The 21,215-nt window shown below is 42.5% G+C and overlaps 1 protein-coding gene across 27 annotated transcripts in view; it reads right to left on the reverse strand.

Moving 5' to 3' along the window:
- LOC139537721 (disks large homolog 2) overlaps positions 1–21,215 on the reverse strand; it is a 337,098-nt gene that overhangs the window by 18,004 nt on the left and 297,879 nt on the right. For all 27 annotated transcript variants that reach the window (XR_011667590.1, XR_011667591.1, XM_071339347.1 and 24 more), the window contains 5 exons: positions 18,842–18,998; positions 16,109–16,211; positions 1,840–1,954; positions 1,572–1,748; positions 1,006–1,081 (listed from right to left, as the gene is read on the reverse strand). Coding sequence is in view for 25 of the 27 variants with exons in the window: in XM_071339347.1 (XP_071195448.1) it covers positions 1,006–1,081; positions 1,572–1,748; positions 1,840–1,954; positions 16,109–16,211; positions 18,842–18,998 (628 nt within the window). In the remaining 2 variants the exon portion in view is untranslated. The remainder of the gene's footprint in view (positions 1–1,005; positions 1,082–1,571; positions 1,749–1,839; positions 1,955–16,108; positions 16,212–18,841; positions 18,999–21,215) is intronic.

Consider the following 21,215-nt stretch of genomic DNA (forward strand, 5'->3'; position numbering starts at 1 on the left):
GGTACTATTTAATGAAGCTGCCAATTGAGGACTTGTGAGGCATCTGTTTCTCAAATTTTATTGGTCACATACACATGTTTAGCAGATGTTATTGCAGGTGTAGCAAAATGTTCATATACTATAGCGACCTTAGTTCAACACCTGGAGACCTAATCAAGAGATGTTAGCCTATTGGGGAGGCTAAAATAGGTATAGTTCAGCTATAATCCAAGGGGAAGTTGTGTATCTCTTTACTGGAAGCTTAGGGACATTATTTTAGCTATAACCGTGAAAAAAGTCAGTACAACTTTTCAATATTTTTGAGAAATGTGAAGAGAGGCATCCGTTAAACATTTAAATACATTTGTATGATCTAACCCTCCAAAACCTTTTGGAACCCGTTTTAAAAAGAGTGCAGCGAATACAACACAAAATCTACTCGTTACTTGTAACATAGGCAGGCAAAAACACTGATGAACATGGCCAAATGTCCTGCTGTTATGTCCAAAATGGACAAAGAGTTTGAAGGATGTATGGTGATTTGGCTTCTGCAGAGGTTGGCCCAGGGACCGATATGACATTAAAGGAAAAAATAGCCTCTAATGCTTCACAAAAAAATCTAATTATACAATGTGCAATGTTTATTTAGGGTAAGGGCTGTGAGGTAAAGCTGTCAGGGAGAATGGCTGCCTGCAGAGATGTGATGTCTCTCTCTCAGGCAGAGAGACCTCGGGCTAATGCTTTAGATGAACACAAATTACTATCACAACTTCTCCTAATGCGAGGGGAAATCTGAGAAACCTGACGTGAAATCTAAAAGTTGCTCTTGATAACGTTACACATCCACATTTCACATGTATTAAGACAAAAACAAAGGTTTAGAGGTTTAGAAGCTACTTTCTCTACTTCATATCACAAAGGAATGTAATTGATATATGGGTTTCCAACCACTTCCATTTCAGAAAATGTCTTCCTTCAAAAGTTAAGTTGGCTTGCCAGTCCTTAGTATAAGATCTTAGCACTTACCACTTTGGAATCGATGGTTCCAGGTTTGGCATTGAACTTCACTGTCTTTAGTCGAGCTCGTTCTTTCCTCTCAACCCTGCCAGTACCAGGACAGAGACACATGGACAAAAACAGTCATGCTACAGTGGGTTTTCCATTTCTCCAACGCTATCTGCTGGAATTGATTTGTTTAGAATTTTTTTTGTGCTTGTCATATTTGTGTGGCTTCACTCAGTTGTCATATGCAGGTGCAGCAGCACCCCCTGGTCTACCAGGTGCAGCAGCTCCCCCTGGTCTACCACCTCTTGAGATGGGTTAAATGCTGTAGGCTTGGATACAGTAGACCTGTATAATCTCTCACATGAAGCCTAATTTAAAAGTAGCTGGTGTAGAATTACGTTTTTCTTGCAGTAAAATGATACAACAAATGTTAATTTTGTTGCGGGAACAGGAATGAAGAAACGTTTTCTTTCAGCCACTCTCAGGCAAATTTTCAGAAAAGGTAGGGACGTAGAGTCCACTCTCCCCCAGAAGCTAACCTTTTGGTTAAGCACTTTGAAGTTTAGTTTAGCAAATCCACCACTTACCTCCTCTTGCTGGGGATGACCCCCATCTCTTCGCTGTCCCCATCAGGGGTCACCCTCCGGGCCTGCCACCATTCATCGTCTGAGGCGTTGATGACGTGGAGGATGTCCCCATACCTGAAGCTGAGGCCCTGGCTAGGGAGTCCACTGTCTTTGGCCTTTTCATAGTCGAACAGTGCCCTGTGAGGGAGTCAGAGGGAGACATGCTATTATAGAAAAATTAAATGCCATCTATTCAGGATGACTTTAACTAAGTCCAAAAGAGACCCACCTGACGTAAAGGGAGCGTTTCTGATTGGTTCGGAGGGATCCGGACCCAGAGCTCATGCTATGGTTCATCATCTGTTCCCGCAGATCATGGATTTTGGCCTCGAAACGCCCGTACTCTGCAAGTGAAAGACAACAATACCCAGGATTACAATAATGTTCTGTTTACACTCAATGTAGACTGCTCTACATTGCAAAGTAAAGGGAGGAGAATCTGTTCAGAACAGTAACCTAGGTTGGCCCTGGTCAAAAGTAGTGCACTGTGTAGGGAATAGGGTGCCATTTAGGATGCATCCCTAAAGGATTATGGTGACATTTAATGTGCATCAGTAAACATTGAGAGAGAAACAAATTAAAATGCTTACATTTCAAATGGACAGAACCAATGTTTTCAACTTCTTTATATTGATTGATGATGCATGTACAATATGTATTACCATGTAAAATACACCATATATACAAAAGTATGTGGACACCCCATCAAATGAGTGGAATCGGCTATTTCAGCCACACCTGTTGCTGACAGGTGTATAAAATCGAGCACACAGCCATGCAATCTCCAAATACAAACATTGGCAGTAGAATGGCCTTACTGAAGACCTCTGTGACTTTCAATGTGGCACAGTCATAGGATGCAACATTTCCGCAACATTTCCAACAAGTCAGTTCGTCATATTTCTGCCCTGCTAGAGCTGCCCCGGTCAACTGTAAGTGCTGTTATTGTGAAGTAGAAATGTCTAGGAGCAACAACAACTCAGCCGCGAAGTGATAGGCCACACAAGCTCAAAGAACGGAACCGGCGAGTGCTGAAGCGCGTAAAAATCGCCTGTCTTCGGTTGCAACACTCACTACCGAGTTCCATATTGTCTCTGGAAGCAACGTCAGCAAAATAATTGTTCGTCAGGAGCTTCATGAAATGGGTTTCCATGGCCGAGCAGCTGCACACAAGCCTAAGAACACCATGTGCAATGCCAAGCGTCGGCTGGAGTGGTGTAAAGCTCGCCGCCACAGTCCAACAGACGAATCTGGGTTTGGCGGTTGCCAGGAGATGGCTACCTGCCCCAATGCATAGTGCCAACTGTAAAGTGGTCTGGTTGAGGAGGAATAATGGTCTGGAGCTGTTTTTCATGGTTCAGGCTAGGCCCCTTAGTTCAGTGAAGGGAAATCTTAAAGCTACAGCATACAATGACATTCTAGACGATTCTGTGCTTCCAACTTTGTGGCAACAGTTTGGGGAAGGCCCTTTCCTGTTTCAGCATGACAATGCCCCCTGTGCACAAAGTGAGATCCATAAAATATTTTGTCGAGATCGGTGTGGAAGAACTTGACTGGCCTGCACAGAGCCCTGACCTCAAGCCCATCGAACACCTTTGGGAGGAATTGGAATGCCGACTGCGAGCCAGGCCTAATTTCCCAACATCAGTGCCCGACCTCACGAATGCTCTTGTGGCTGAATGTTTCTCTCGGTTTTGGATTGTTGCAGGGGGATAGGACAGAGAACAGGGTCGATAATGGAGGTCCTTTTGGCTCCGGGGGTACAGATCCCCTAGGTACAGATGTAGGATCAACTTCCCCTCCCCAAATCATAACATTAAACTATTAGTGGGGAAAATGCCAAACTGACCCAAGATCAGCATCTAGGGCGCAATTGAAGTTAAAAGGCAATGTTCCTGCGTTCCCGGATACTGCATTGAAGGTAAATGCTGCATATGTCGGCTCAATCTGAAATTACCTTTACATTTAAATTGCGCTATAGTGCGGATCTTCCTCTGTCCGGATTGAATCTAGCCATAGGGAAACTTCCCCCTACACCTTCCTATTGAGTGAACACTGATTACAGCTCTGAGACTCCCCTTCCCTCCACCACAGCCTATACAAGGTGACATATTCTCGACATACAACAAGCAGACAATGTTAGACACTGTCCAAAGGGAACATACAGTACAGAAAGCTCAGATAGTTCTCCTAAATTTTGCTCTTAGAACTGATGTGAGGCCCCTTGCATTCCCATCCAAACCAAATGTCCACAAAAACCTTCAGAAATCTTCTTCTCACGAACTGTAAATCAGATTGACTAAACTTGGGTTTGTAATTCTGTATGCATAATGTAGGTAAGGACAGTAGCCTATAGCCTATAATACGTCCAAGGTGGCTTAGCAGTTCAGACGTCTTTTTCTGTTCAGTATTGTTCGTGTCCTGTATATATATATATTTACACCTTTCTTCGCATATCTTTTATCTATTTTATTATCCAAGAACTCAACTACAAAAGCTTTCCTGCAAAAGCTTTCCTGCAACCCGCTTCACCAATTACAAAAAGTATTATTTACCTCAATCTGAAAATCCATCGTGGAAGCTAGCCAGGGGCTAATTCAGAAGCTAGCCTGAAAGCTAACCAGAAGCTACTCCGATAGCTAGCCAGAAGCTAATCTGTAGCTGCCCCGAAATTAGCCGGTTTGCTGGCTAGCGTTGGTGTTTCAGCTGCCCACGTTTAGTGGTCATCAGCTATTCCTTTAGCTCGATAATCTACCGGCACTTTTGTGCAACGCGACTCGGACCGGAGCATTCCGGGACTCTTTTTCTCTCAGTTTCCCCGGATTCCAGCCGCAGGCTCTGGACACTTGCACCTTGATTTCGCAGCTAGCTAGCTGCAAACCGTGTGACTATTGGCTTACGTCGACCCCGGAGCAAACTCAAATCATTCTGGAGCTAGCCAGCTGAGGAGTTCCATCACCATCCGGACCCGTTTCTTTTGTTGCTGCTGCAGATACGGAACCCCACCGGGCCTTCACGACTGACTGCCGCGACTGACTGCCGACGTTATCTGCCCGAGGGATTTATCCAACTGGCACCTCCGTCCCGACGTTACCTGAACGCTCATCTGAGGCCCGCTAATCGTTAGCTGTCTTATCGGCTGCTATTTGAACAAGTATATTGGACAACTATTATTATTATTATTATTTATTTATTTTATTTTTTCCTTGGGTCACTATATCTATTTTGCCAATTTGGATTGATCCCCTCTACCACACGGAACCCCACTACACGGAACCCCACTAACCTACCGACGGAAACGCACGAGGTATCTACAAACAGACCTCCATCCTATGCTGCTACCGATAGCCATATACCCGGCCAGCTGTCTGGATCGCCACGACCCCAACCAACCTCTACTCACTGGACCCTTATTGATCACTCGATTAGCATGCCTCTCCTTAATGTAAATATGCCTTGTCCATTGCTGTTCTGGTTAGTGTTTATTGGCTTATTTCACTGTAGAGATTCTAGCCCTGCTCTCTATACCATATCCAACCTCTCAGTTCCACCACCCACATATGCGATGACATCACCTGGTTTCAATGATGTTTCTAGAGACAATATCTCTCTCATCATCACTCAATACCTAGGTTTACCTCCACTGTATTCACATCCTACCATACCTTTGTCTGTACATTATTCCTTTAAACTATTTTATCGCCCCCAGAAACCTCCTTTTACTCTCTGCTCTAGTAGCTCTAGGCGACCAATTCTCATAGCTTTTAGCCGTACCCTTATCCTACTCCTCCTCTGTTCCTCTGGTGATGTAGAGGTGAATCCAGGCCCTGCAGTACCTGGCTCCACTCCTATTCCCCAGGCGCTCTCTTTTGATGACTTCTGTAACCGTAATAGCCTTGGCTTCATGCATGTTAACATTAGAAGCCTCCTCCCTAAGTTTGTTTTGTTCACTGCTTTAGCACACTCTGCCAACCCGGATGTTTTAGCCGTGTCTGAATCCTGGCTTAGAAAGACCACCAAAAATTCAGACATTTTCATCCCCAATTACAAGATTTTCAGACAAGATAGAACGGCCAAAGGGGGCGGTGTTGCAATCTACTGCAAAGACTGCCTGCAGAGTTCTGTTATACTATCCAGGTCTGTTCCCAAACAATTTGAACTTCTACTTTTAAAAATCCACCTCTCTAAAAACAAGTCTCTCACCGTTGCCGCCTGCTATAGACCACCCTCTGCCCCCAGCTGTGCTCTGGACACTATATGTGAACTGATTGCCCCCCATCTATCTTCAGAGCTCGTGCTGCTAGGCGACCTAAATTTGAACATGCTCAACACCCCAGCCACCCTACAATCTAAGCTTGATGCCCTCAATCTCACACAAATTATCAATGAACCTACCAGGTACCACCCCAATTCCGTAAACACGGGTACCCTCATAGATATCATCCTAACAAACTTGCCCTCCAAATACACCTCTGCTGTTTTCAACCAAGATCTCAGCAATCACTGCCTCATTGCCTGCATCCGTAATGGGTCAGCGGTCAAACGACCTCCACTCATCACTGTCAAACGCTCCCTGAAACACTTCAGCGAGCAGGCCTTTCTAATCGACCTGGCCGGGGTATCCTGGAAGGATATTGATCTCATCCCGTCAGTAGAGGATGCCTGGTCATTTTTTAAAAATGCCTTCCTCACCATCTTGAATAAGCATGCCCCATTCAAGAAATTTAGAACCAGGAACAGATATAGCCCTTGGTTCTCTCCTGACCTGACTGCCCTTAACCAACAGAAAAACATCCTATGGCGTTCTGCATTAGCATCGAACAGCCCCCGTGATATGCAACTTTTCAGGGAAGCCAGAAACCAATATACACAGGCAGTTAGAACAGCCAAGGCTAGCTATTTCAAGCAGAAATTTGCTTCCTGCAACACAAATTCAAAAAAGTTCTGGGACACCGTAAAGTCCATGGAGAATAAGAACACCTCCTCCCAGCTTCCTACCGCTCTGAAGATAGGAAACACTGTCACCACCGACAAATCCACTATAATTGAGAATTTCAATAAGCATTTTTCTACGGCTGGCCATGCTTTCCACCTGGCTACCCCTACCCCGGACAACAGCACTGCCCTCCCCTCTGCTACTCGCCCAAGCCTTCCCCATTTCTCTTTCTCCCAAATACAGTCAGCTGATGTTCTAAATGAGCTGCAAAATCTGGACCCTTACAAATCAGCCGGGCTAGATAATCTGGACCCTTTCTTTCTAAAACTATCTGCTGAAATTGTTGCCACCCCTATTACTAGCCTCTTCAACCTCTCTTTCGTGTCGTCTGAGATCCCCAAAGATTGGAAAGCAGCTGCGGTTATCCCCCTCTTCAAAGGGGGGGACACCCTTGACCCTAACTGCTACAGACCTATATCTATCCTACCCTGCCTTTCTAAGGTCTTCGAAAGCCAAGTCAACAAACAGATTACCGACCATTTCGAATCCCACCACACCTTCTCCGCAATGCAATCTGGTTTCAGAGCTGGTCATGGGTGCACCTCAGCCACGCTCAAGGTCATAAACGATATCGTAACCGCCATCGATAGGAAACAATACTGTGCAGCCGTATTCATTGACCTGGCCAAGGCCTTTGACTCTGTCAATCACCACATCCTCATTGGCAGACTCGACAGCCTTGGTTTCTCTAATGATTGCCTCGCCTGGTTCACCAACTACTTCTCTGATCGAGTTCAGTGTGTCAAATCGGAGGGTCTGTTGTCCGGGCCTCTGGCAGTCTCTATGGGGGTGCCACAGGGTTCAATTCTTGGACCGACTCTCTTCTCTGTTTACATCAATGATGTCGCTCTTGCTGCTGGTGATTCTCTGATCCACCTCTACGCAGACGACACTATTCTGTATACTTCTGGCCCTTCTTTTGACACTGTGTTAACAACCCTCCAGGCGAGCTTCAATGCCATACAACTCTCCTTCCGTGGCCTCCAACTGCTCTTAAATACAAGTAAAACCAAATGCATGCTCTTCAACCGATCGCTGCCTGCTCCTGCCCGCCTGTCCAACATCACTACTTTGGACGGCTCTGACTTAGAATATGTGGACACCTACAAATACCTAGGTGTCTGGTTAGACTGTAAACTCTCCTTCCAGACTCACATCAAACATCTCCAATCCAAAGTCAAATCTAGAATTGGCTTCCTATTCCGCAACAAAGCATCCTTTACTCATGCTGCCAAACATACCCTTGTAAAACTGACCATCCTACCAATCCTCGACTTCGGTGATGTCATTTACAAAATAGCCTCCAAAACCCTACTCAATAAATTGGATGCAGTCTATCACAGTGCCATCCGTTTTGTCACCAAAGCCCCATATACTACCCACCACTGCGACCTGTACACTCTCGTTGGCTGGCCCTCGCTTCATACTCGTCGCCAAACCCACTGGTTCCAGGTCATCTACAAGACCCTGCTAGGTAAAGTCCCCCCTTATCTCAGCTCGCTGGTCACCATAGCAGCACCTACCTGTAGCACGCGCTCCAGCAGGTATATCTCTCTAGTCACCCCCAAAACCAATTCTTCCTTTGGACGCCTCTCCTTCCAGTTCTCTGCTGCCAATGACTGGAACGAACTACAAAAATCTCTGAAACTGGAAACACCTATCTCCCTCACTAGCTTTAAGCACCAGCTGTCAGAGCAGCTCATAGATTACTGCACCTGTACATAACCCATCTACAATTTAGCCCAAACAACTACCTCTTTACCTACTGTATTTATTTATTAATTTATTTTGCTCCTTTGCACCCCATTATTTCTGTCTCTACTTTGCACTTTCTTCCACTGCAAACCAACCATTCCATTGTTTTTTTAGTTTTTATTTTACTTGCTGTGTTGTACTCACTTCGCCTCCATGGCCTTTTATATTTTTATTTATTTATACATATATTTGTTTGCCTTCACCTCCCTTATCTCACCTCACTTGCTCACATTGTATATAGACTTATTTTTTTTTCACTGTATTATTGACTATATGTTTGTTTTACTCCATGTGTAACTATGTGTTGTTGTATGTGTCGAACTGCTTTGCTTTATCTTGGCCAGGTCGCAATTGTAAATGAGAACGTGTTCTCAATTTGCCTACCTGGTTAAATAAAGGTTAAATAAAATAAAAAAAATAAAAAAAATAGGGGTGCTATGGAAGCATTAAGCCACCTGGTGGCACTGTAGAAAATGCACATACTTATAGCTCTTTGCTCATTAAACATTTGTAAAAAGGCTCAAAGCTTAAAGTCCCCCTAGCAGCCCAAATCATCCCAGTCTCTGAAGTTTCTTTAAAGCTACTGTAAAACGAATTTTGGATGCGAGTCAACGATTGGTGACCGTTGCTAGGTAAATTAGATGGAAAAGTGGGGATTGCAGTCTTTACTTGTCCATATACAATCATTATATGTGGGAGAGTAATTTGGGTGAACTATCCCTGTACTGAAACACTGCTGCAGCAGTCGCCTCTACAGCGCAGAGCAGCCATGCAGCTAATGAGGCAGAGAGACTCACTTCAGCCTAAAGCCCACACATACCTCGGTACAGCGGTCAGGTAGGCAGGACTGAGAGCGCATGAACCAGTCAATCAGACTAACCTTTGGACTGAGAGAGTTCATCATCCAGATGAACAGGTATAATCAAAAAGGTTTTATACAAAATAATACTACACAAATCATCCAAAGAGGGAATCTGGGTCTTAAAACTTCTTGCGACTACAGGGGGTGCTGTTCCGAATTAGCATTTTGTCGTCTCCAAATTAAACTGCCTAGTACTCAATTCTTGCTCGTACAATATGCATATTATTAATTATATTGGATAGAAAACACCTTCTAGTTTCATACAACGTTGAAATTATGTCTGTGGGTGACCCAGAACTCTTTCTACAGCGAAATCCATGACAGACAGTGAAAGGTCTGAGAGCGAAGCTCTGGTTTCAGATCAGTTTTTAAGGTCTCTGTCTATCCTATGGAACGACACGAACTGCACCCGCCTTCCTCTGGATGTCAGTAACCAATGAGAAGTGGAATGGGCCTTCTAGGTAGCTCTCAGAGGTTATAAAAGACCAAGGAGTGAGAGTAGCCCCCCTTTCGACGCTCGCCCTTACGCAGGAAGGGACCTCCGGACGCCATTTTCACAGGCTCGGTTATCAACTTGAAATGTATCCGTCTGTAATTTAATTCGATATAGGACTTAGAAACATCATAAGGTAGTTAATTTAAACCGTTTTATAGCAATTTATATCCGTTTAGTGCGATTTTGATGCATTTCTATGTGAAGCACCGGGCACATTTCGGGGTCCTGGTTGAACGTTAGCGGGCATTTAGACGGACAAAGGACATCTTTCGACCAAAAGAAGATTATACCCAAGAAAGAATACATTGCCCAAGAATCCGATGGAAAATCACCTCATAGTAAGTAATATTTAATATGATAAATCGTTGTTCTGTCGAAATATTTTAAACGCATATTTCGCCATTTTGTTTTCTATCCCTTCGCTTGGCGAACCCTGTATTGCACAGTAAGGATAATTTTAGAAATGTAAATCAGCGATTGCATTAAGAACTAATTTGTCTTTCGATTCCTGTCAACCCTGTATTTTTTAGTCAAGTATATGATTAGCTTTCAATTAAACTAGATCACTCTGATAGATGACGTCAGACATATTGAGGCTTGATTTCCTAGTATTTTTATTGTGTAACCACGGTTTTGTATGGCTAAATATGCACCTTTTCGAACAAACTGTATATGTATGTTGTAAAATGATGTTACAGGAGTGTCATCGGAAGAATTCTGAGAAGGTTAGTGAAAAAATTTATATATTTTGGCGGTGATTACGTTATAGCGCTCTTTGGCTGGAATCGATGCTCTGGTAACGTTTTCACATGTGGTATGCTAACTTATCGATTTATTGTGTTTTCGCTGTAAAACGCTTAGAAAATCTGAAATATGGTCTGAAATCACAAGAACTGGGTCTTTCCATTGCTATGCTTTGTCTATTTTTATGAAATGTTTTATGATGAGTAAATTGGTCATACACGTTGCTCTATCTAGTAATTCTAGTCGATTTGTGATGGTCGGTGCAATTGTAAACTGTGATTTCTACCTGAAATATGCACTTTTTTCTAACAAAAACTATCCTATACCATGAATATGTTATCAGACTGTCATCTGATGGTTTTTTTTATAGGTTATTGGCTATCAATATCTTAGTTGAGCCGAATTGGTGATAGCACCTGAAGGAGTAAGAAACTGATGGAGTTAGAATAGTGGTGTATTTTGCTAACGTGTTTAGCTAATAGATTTACATATTTTGTCTTCCCTGTAAAACATTTTAAAAATCTGAAATGGTGGCTTTATTCACAAGATCTGTATCTTTCATCTGGTGTCTTGGACTTGTGATTTAATGATATTTAGATGCTACTATCTACTTGTGAAGCTATGCTAGCTATGCTAATCAGTGTGTGGGGGGTGGGGGGTGCTCCCGGATCCGGGATTGATACTCGTGAAAGGTTAAAGCCAATTTCTTCCCAGGCGCGTGACGTGCTTCCACCTGAGATTGCAGAGATTTAGGGGAGAACAAGAGCAGATTCGCACAGGCTTGGCTGGCAGAGCTGTCCCTTCAATGAGAGAGATAATAATGCATATTGCAACCAGCAGGAAAAATATAGAAAAAGATTTGGTGCTGTAACTAGATGAGGTTCTAAAACAGGTCTTGTAATGTGTCAACAGAGTAGTGTCATCTGTAGAAAAACCTTTGAGTGTCTCTAGAAATTGTAAAAAGATCCATTCCTCAAGCTTTGTATAGTTTGACAAAGATGCCAAGTCTACCGTCTTAATTTGAGATGTGTCTAATCTTGTTTTGTTCCACTTAAGCTTTAGTCCCTGGAGTAAAACAAATGGTGGTACCTATACTCTTCATTACAACACAGCATGCAGAGAACAAAGCAATGCATACACACATCAACTTGCAGAGCTTTCATTCATAATTCTCCTCTCTTTCTCATACACAAGCGCACATGCAACCACACAGGCACACACCACACTGGCACACAACACAGGCACAGACACACAGCTGACTAGCACACATACCTCTCTGTGTGTGCTTCAGCTCCTCTATCCTCCTTTCTCTGCTACTACTAGTCTGTCTCACACTGGGGGCTGCCTTCCTGTCTTCTGTTCGCCTGGATACTGCACGCTCACTCACTCAGCACGCTCACTCACAGTCCTCTGACTTTGCCCAGTGCAACAGTAAGCAAGCCAACATGCATGGGGGAAGGATAATGGCAAGCTGAAGGAGGGATAGAGGAGAGACCAATTGGGAAGGTGTTTGTAACAAGGAGTACGCAGGCAGCAGTGTTAACATCCATTGGCTGCTATCCAAGTATAGTAGAGCACAATCCCCAAACACCTGTCCCCATGGGCTGAAGCTGCCTTACCATGGAAAAGGGGAGGGAAGCATCCTCTCGTTTTATTTCTTTGCTGCAGTACGAAAATGTATGCACTCACTACTGTTAGTCGCTCTGGATAAGAGTGTCTGCTAAATTACTAAAATGTACAAATCAGATAAAGTTAATTGAGTGGAAGGAATCCTATGACGGGCAGATTGGAAAACTAGTGGGCAGGAAGCAAATGAAGAAGGGATAAACAGAAAAGGATGATGCCACACCTCTAATAGTTTCTTATTCATTCATTATGCCGTTAAATACAGCAGTGTAAATCTAAGCTGTATATGCAACTGGGTAGACTATATTAGACTCCCGTCATGCACTGAATGGCTTTAACGATAGGCAGCCTGGAAATACTTGAGTCCATATGGAATCCCTTGGATGAGTGTCAAACTCCTTACTAAAAAGTTCAAACAGAGAAATCACACCAGATGATATTAAAATGTGCACTGATAGGTTTTATCATGCCAACAGATTCTGGCCCTTGAATTCATGTACACAATTCAGACTCCATAAACGGGTGTCTTTCAGAGACACTACCATGAAGAAAACATGTATGAAATGTATGACAAAAGATTATATGATGTAATGTATGAAAGAATATTACAAAACAAGATGCCCGTTTGTGTCCATAAAGATAGTTTATCTCTGTGTATTGCTCCCTTTAGAATCACCTGATTCAAGCCCTCAAAAGGTAAATCTGAATAGTATTAGACAGCTGCCCAAATCTATTTCACAAGCACTCTCAACACTCGGATCATGATGGAGCTTCTTTCCGACACATGCATTGAGGGGGAAAATAGGCATGGCACAACATGTTACATAGAGACAGAGTTATCCAAGATCCAAGGTTATCCAAGTAACTGAATCCTCTGTAATTTGGAACGCTTAAAATAATAACATAAAATGCGTCAGAAATAGTAATTATAGCAACTGAATTTACAGTCACCTAAAACCATTGTCTAGGTTTCCCTAGGGAAAGGGTGTGAACATGTGCTGTAATATTAAAGGGATAGTTCATCCAAATTACCCATGTTTACCTGGCCACTGTCTCCAAATGCTAGCTTTTTAGCACTTATGACACAAAACCAATGCAAGTGAATATCTCTGATTTCAGATTTGTTGGTATTTCGTCAATCATCTTTAACAAACTTTATTGAGCTACACAATACATTTGAAACACCTTGGGAGGATTTGGACATGAAATGCAGAAATCAGAAAGATTTCTCTTTCAAAACAAAAGCACTTTGATATTTTGTAAAGAATGTACATTTAGAAAATACATGAAATACATGAATAAGGGAGACAGGAATAGTAGCTTATGTGCTACCTAAAATGACTTGTTTTTCTCTCTGCATGTACTTGTGTGTCAAGATGACTGGGTTTGTCAGTTACCTATATACATGTGTGGCAATAATAAAAAATTATAATATTAATAATAATAAAACAGGGACAAATACTAGGAACCAATTTACTAAGATTTGCCCTGGTTCAATGTTGGTCTCAAATTCTTTTAAAGAATAAAACAAAACAAAAAAGCTTAAATAAATGAAGAATTAAACAGGCAATTAAATGGGTTGGCCTTGAGTTCCATTTTTTATTTCACTCTTTAAAACGTGGTGCAGACGTTTAATGTAGTCAAAGGTTTAGAACATCTGGCCATTATCAAACAAATTCTAGGGAGAAAAGTGACAAAGTGCAAAAAGTTTAAAAGAATCCAATAAGAAGAGGATGTGTTGATGGATGGAGTAGAATGTGTAGATGGCTGGATGGATGAAATAAGATGTGTTGATGGATGGATGAATAGGATGTGTTGATGGATGAAATAAGATGTGTTAATGGATGGATGGATGGATGGATGGATGAATAGGATGTGTTGATGGATGGAATAGGATGTGTAGCTGGATGGATGGATGGAATAAGATGTGTTGATGGATGGGTGGAATAGGATGTGTTGATGGATGGATGGAATAAGATGTGTTAATGGATGGATGAATGGAATAGGATGTATTGATGGATGATGTGAGATCTTGATGCCTTACACCAGGAAAAAGCACAGTGGGCATTGGTTTGGGGCTCTGAGCTGGGGTATAGCGTCAAGACCTGAAAGACAGGCTGTGACTGAAGTCTCCTTCTACATTCTGTACTACAGTTGGGTGCATTAAAATGTTTACATGTGCTGCGATTCATTTCCTCAAAAGTTTGCAGCGAATTCATACATTGTTTTATCAGTGATAAACAGTTTAATATAAACAAAAACCTGTATGATGTGTAACTATTTGTAATTTTGAAGTGATTTTTCATCGTTGCAAAGGCAAGGGATGCCATTGCCACTCCAATTGAAGAATGACCCAGGACATAGTATAAGAATTCGGTCACAGTCATATAGAAGGGGTGTGCATGGGAATGAGGTATGTACAGTTGAAGTCGGAAGTTTACATACACCTTAGCCAAATACATTTAAACTAAGTTTTTCACAATTCCTGACATTTAATCCTTAGGTCAGTTAGGATCACCACTTTATTTTAAGAATGTGAAATGTCAGAATAATAGTAGAGAGAATGATTTATTTCAGCTTTTATTTCTTTCATCACATTCCCAGTGGGTCAGAAGTTTACATACACTCAATTAGTATTTGGTAGCATTGCCTTTAAATTGTTTAACTGGGGTCAAACGTTTTGGGTAGCCTTCCACAAGCTTCCCACAATAAGTTGGGTGAATTTTGGCCCATTACTCAACAGCAATGTATTTCATGGCAATGTACTGGTATTTACTAGACAATTACAGTTCTGGCCCTCAAAAAGTTACATTTACTTAACCCTTTCCTGTAGTGAAGGTGACCCGCGGAGTTCCATATAACAGCAAGTGCTGTCAAATACTCACAAATGTTCCTTATTTGACCTGCTGTTGCCAAAGTCATAGGGAAAAAAGTCCTGATGTTCTTTCATTTGATTTTCAGCAATTATATTGGCAGATTGTTCAGTTTGTGAACTACATTTACATGTGCTCTTATCCAGAGTGACTAGGGTTAAGTGCCCTGCTCAAGAGCACAGACAGATTCTTCACCTAGTCGGCTCAGGGATTCGAATCAGCGACCTTCCGGTTACTGGTCTATAGCTCTTAACCGCTAGGCTACCTGCTGTCCCAGCTATCTAACTGCAGCTGGATGTGCTCAAAACAAGAAGGCAATAGGTTCTCATTGGTAAAGACATTTCTATGACCAAATGTACCGTGTACTGATTCTGAGGACAATCTTCGGACAAACTGATTCGTAGCAGGACAATCTTCCCAGAATACACCTTTACAGGCCCATGACTCCCTCTTACTGCAGACATCCCATGAAGTATTGCCAAAGACAACAGCTGACTTTAATCCAACATGACATGTCTTGGCACACTAATCAAAGCAACTCAATGCACCACAGGCAATGTACTGGAGATTTATAAGACGGAGATGGACAGAAAATGTCCCTCGTGGGTTATTAGTGTTTATTTGCTTTTGTGAAATTATGTCAATATTTGTCCACAGGATTTGGTTATCCTAGGGCAGTGGTCACCAACCTTTTCTGAGCCTATGCAACATTAACACAGTCTTGTCTGAGTGAGGGTTGGGTAGTGATATATTTGTTTTTATATTACTCACGGTGCCGGTGCCTCTGTATCTGATAATCAGTCTCTCAGCGGATAGAGGGAGAGAGCAGCAGAGGGTCCGCCTCTTACCGCCCAGGTAGCTGAGTTTGCACCTCCAGTTCAAAAGGGGACAACTTCACGTACCCGATGTGCAAGGCAGCTTAATAAAGTGTACCTACAGCTAACAGCACGAGAGAAATTTATAAAATAGGAGTGCGTATTTTTTATTGTTGGCCTTTTTACAGAAATGTTCGGCGATCGACTTGGAATGCCTTGAAGATCGACCAGTCGACCAGGGTTGATGACCACTGTCCTAGAGTGTGTTTTGTAATTTGTCTTCCACCTTGATCATGAAGCTCAGTGATTGGCTGTTACAGCTGACACTCACCCTCGGGCCTGTACTGAGCAATGATGGTGACAGTTTGGCCCGCCCCCTTTAGTGCTGCAGCAGCTTGCTCGTGGGTGGCCCCGCGTAGGTCGATGCCATTAACCTGCAGTGACAGAAACACTACATGAATTTTTCACTTTTTACAACTGCAAACAAAACATATCAGGTTAAATAGGGCCATCCCTCCTTCCCTCTCCCTCTCTTTCCACTCATCCCATTCACCTCAATCCCTGTGTGTGTGTGTGTGTGTGTGTGTGTGTGTGTGTGTGTGTGTGTGTGTGTGTGTGTGTGTGTGTGTGTGTGTGTGTGTGTGTGTGTGTGTGTGTGTGTGTGTGTGTGTGTGTGTGTGTGTGTGTGTGTGTGTGTGTGTGTGTGTGTGTGTGTCTTTGTGCTCACTGCTCCAATGCATGTCTGACAGTGTGAGGAAGTGAAGAGACTGGGAAGTGAGAGACTACGTGCCTGAGAGAAAGAGAGGGAACAAGTTATTCTTAGACATGAAAATCAGGCCAGAGCTGAAATGCGCCTTAACTGCCTACTCTAATCAAGGTACCAAGGCCAAAGAAGGCAAGTGCTTGGGCACCCCAACCACAGTCTTACATCCGTTTTAATCAGGCATCCAGAGTGATTTGAAAACCCACCTTACATGGTTGAAATAATAAAAGTAGTGAATACAGAAAGAGGTGTGTCTAACACAAGGGCCAAACCTTTAAACATGTTTTCCAAAGTTGCATCACTCCATGTCAAATTGGTGATGAGTTATGACCACTACATGTTTGCCACTGTGTCAGTATGTGGCTTGATGCTACCGTGTTACTGCCACCGTGCCAGTATGTGGCTTGATGCTACCCTTTTATTGCCATAGGCTACTGCTCTTTCCAAGATAATTTAACTTGTACATGTTAATCAATCATTTCATCCACACTGCTCGCGAGCGTCTGCGTTTCCGAACGCTTAAAAATAACTTATATTTGAGACGCTCAACACTGAGCAGCCTTTTGCAAGTCCCGCCTCTTCCTTCTCCTCATTGGCTTTGAGTATTATTTCTGTCAACAAACCAATGTGGGTGCTTGGAAGAGGAACAAGAAAAGATAAATCAAAGCTAACAAACTAAAAGCTCAAAACTAACAAATTATGTTTCCTCTTTTATCTGTGTATTAATAGAAGGAGTAGAGAAACACACGATTCTGAAACACACAATTCTGATTCCGGGTCAAAATTCTACAAAGACCCGTGGCCTCCCGGGTGGTGCAGTGGTCTAAAGCACTGCATCGCAGTGCTAGCTGTGCCACCAGAGATTCTGGGTTCGAGCCCAGGCTCTGTTGCGGCCGGCCGTGACCGGGAGGCCCATGGGGCGGTGAACAATTGGCCCAGCGTTGTCTGGGTTAGGGAGGGTTTGGCTGGTAGGGATGTCCTTGTCTCATCGTGCACTAGCGACTCCTGTGGTGGGCTGGGCGTAGTGCGCGCTGACCAGGTCGCTAGGTGTACGGTGTTTCCTCTGACACATTGGTGCAGCTGGCTTCTGGGTTGGATGTGTGTTGTGTCAAGAAGCAGCTTGGTTGGGTTGTGTTTTGGAGGACGAGTCCCGAGTCTGTACGGGAGTTGCAGCGATGAGACAAGACAGTGGATCCAGCAAAAGAAGGACCATATGCATTTCAGGTAAAATAATAAAATAATAACCCATGGACAAACTAGCAAGCGCTAGCTAGCTAAATGTACACACATTTTTCATGCACCCAAATAATAGAATTGGTGTGGATAGACAAAATCAACACGCGGTTCAAAAGTTACAGCTAGGGGTGTAACGGTTCACCAAACCCACAGTTCTGCGGTTTTGGGGTCATGTTTCAGTTCAGTTTTGGTACAGCGATAAAATGTAATGCCAACTGTAGTTAATTTTTATTTATTAAAGAAAATACAAAGTGTTGGTATTCCTGGTTCCATATATGATCATTACAGCCTTCAGTTAATTTAGCATTAGCATTACATTTGTACATCAAATTTCAAAGACCTGTGGTGTCCATGTTTTTTCAGATATCAACACCAAATTTGGTACATATCTTCATGGTCATATGGTCAATTATCTGTACACGTTTGATTTGATAGTTTGGCTGATAGAATGAATGTATAGGCATTGGAATTTTGAGAAATAATTCATCAAATTGGCTTGTTAATCGGCCATCTTATGACATAGCAACGTTTTCTTCGCAATATAGTTAGGTGCACGTAGACCAGCGAGCACACATTAAATCTGGTGTCAAAAGGCTGTTCCTAGGACCCCTAATAATCTTTCAATTAAGTTTTGAGATTACTTTGAACACGTTTTACTATATTCAACAAATAATTCCAATTACGTTCAACCTGAAAAATGTGTGTGAATATAGAAATGATCAAATCAAATAAACAGACCTATGACTGCTTGCCTTATCATGGACAAGATAAATCAGTAAAGATGTATAGTTTTGATAGAAGGCTACAGATATACAATGCCGGCAAGCGTTTGCACTCACATGTATCGCCTGTACTGTACTGTGTTTGTTTACAGTATACGAAAATGACTTAGTTCTGGGACTGATCCTCAGGACCATCTTGAAAATGGGACATCTCATGGATATAATCTTGTCTATTATAGTCTCAGTATATTTATGAATACATGTACATACCTGTGTGTGTATGTAGAAACAATATCAATATAAATGTGTACTTCATCCTGTGCGTTTGTTGGGGTAAACTCACCGACAGGATCTGGTCTCCCCTCCGCAGCTCTCCGCTCAGGTCGGCAGGCCCTCCCGCCAGGATGAAGGAGACAAAGATGCCCTCTCCGTCCTCCCCGCCCACGATGTTGAATCCCAGGCCTGTGGAGCCCTTGTGGAGGACCATCCTCCTGGGATCCCTGTACAAACAGGTCAGATAGTACATCAGCTCAGCATCCGAGTCCGAGGGGCTTAGCATCTTGACTGTCCGTCCAGGAGAGAGAAGAAGAAGAAAGAGAACCAAGCAGTACAGATGCGTTGGCACGTAGAGCGTACAGGGCACAGTACGGAGATGGCAGAGGCCCAAAGGGGGATTGTGCTCTACTTAGATCATTGTCCCATTTCTGACTGGTTTCCTGGAGACGAGGAGCCTGCACATGAGCGTGAGGGGAAAAGTGTGTACGCACACACACACTTCCTCACACAGACACGTATGAAGACAGAGCTAGCCTCTGTCACCAGCTCCCACTGGAATAAAGTCAAATAGGAATCAGGACATTCTGAGGACACCTTCCCCAAGAACTCTTTGGAGAGATGAGACTGATTTTCCTTGCAGTTCCACCAATCTACTGTGAATGGAGCACTGTCTCTGTCAAACCAACACAAAATGATCTAGATAATAATATCTGTAAAGTAATGCTAGATGGTTCTGAGTTGGTAGCCAGGTCTCTTTTTGAGTTTCTTGACAGGACAAGGACAGATCAAGTCTGGAAATCAAGCTATAGAGATGGATATAAATGCATTTCAAACAACTTTGGTTCATATGTGTCAAGTGTCTCCAAGAAGGAATGCTGATCGAGGATCAGGTCCCGTGTAACCTTATTCAATGTGATTGAAAAATTGCACACACCAGGGGTGTGAGTACTTTCTGAAGGCACTGTACCAGCAGTGTCTTCAGAAAGGTGTGTGCTGACCTTTTCCACATTTTGTTGTGTTACAGCCTGAATTTAAAATAACACTGAGATATTGTGTTACTGGCCTACACACAATACCTCATAATGTCAAAGAGGAATAATGTTTTTCAAATTTGAAAACATTTTATGAAAAATGAAAAGCTGAAATGTCTTGAGTCAAGTATTCAACCCATTTGTTATGGCCAGCCTAAATAAGTTCAGTATTAAAAACGTGCTTAACAAGTCACATAATAAGTTGCATGGACTCACTCTGTGTGCAATAATAGCGTTCAACATGATTTTTGAATGACAACCTCATCGCTGTACCCCACACATACAATTATCTGTAAGGTCCCTCAGTCTAGCAGTGAATTTCAAACACAGATTCAAAAACAAGGACCAGGGAGGTTTACCAATGTCTCGCAAAGAAGGGCAGATATTTGTAGATGGGGGGGAAAAAAGCAGACATTGAATATCCCTTTCAGCATAGTGAAGTTATGACTGAAGTCTGAAGTCGGCTTGAAAATCTATGACAAGACTTGCAAATGGATTTCTAGCAATGATCAGCAACCAACTTGACAGAGCTTGAAGAATTTTTAAAAGAACAATGTGCAAATATTATACAATGCAGGTGTGCAAAGCTCTAAGAGACTTACCCAGAAAGGTGATTGTAACATGTATTCACTCAGGGGTGGGAATACTTATGTAAATTTGATATTTCTGTATATCATTTTCAATACATTTGCAAAATGCTCTAAAAACATGTATACACTTTGTCATTATGGGGTATTGTATCAATTTTGAATTCAGGCTGTAACAGAACAAAATGTGGAATAAGTCAAGGGGTATGATTACCTTCTGAAGAAACTGTGGTTTGTAGGTTCCCTTAGATTGTTGTGATAGGACCTAACACTTGTTCTACATTCGATCGCCATCTACTGGAGGATTAAAGGAACACTTCACTGATCTTTAACTTCATATTCTTTATACTATATTCAACACCACACCAGTATCTACAGTTGAGGTCAGGAGTTTACATACACCTTAGCCAAATACATTTAAACTCAGTACTTCACAATTTCTGACATTTAATCCCAGTAAAAATTCCCTGTTTTAGGTCAGTTAGGATCACCACTTTATTTTAAGAATGTGAAATGTCAGAATAATAGTAGAGAGAATGATTTATTTCAGCTTTTATTTCTTAAATCACATTCCCAGTGGGTCAGAAGTTTACATACACTCAATTAGTATTTTGTAGCATTGCCTTTAAATTGTTTAACTTGGGTCAAACATTTTGAGTAGCCTTCCACAAGCTTCCCACAATAAGTTGGGTGAATTTTAGTCCATTCCTCCTGACAGAGCTGGTGTAACTGAGTCAGGTTTGTAGGCCTCCTTGCTCGCCCACACTTTTTCAGTTCTATAGGATTAAGGTTAGGACATTGTGATGGCCATTCCAATACCTTG

The sequence above is a fragment of the Salvelinus alpinus genome, chromosome 13, assembly GCF_045679555.1.
Source record: "Salvelinus alpinus chromosome 13, SLU_Salpinus.1, whole genome shotgun sequence".
Taxonomy (NCBI): domain Eukaryota; kingdom Metazoa; phylum Chordata; class Actinopteri; order Salmoniformes; family Salmonidae; genus Salvelinus; species Salvelinus alpinus.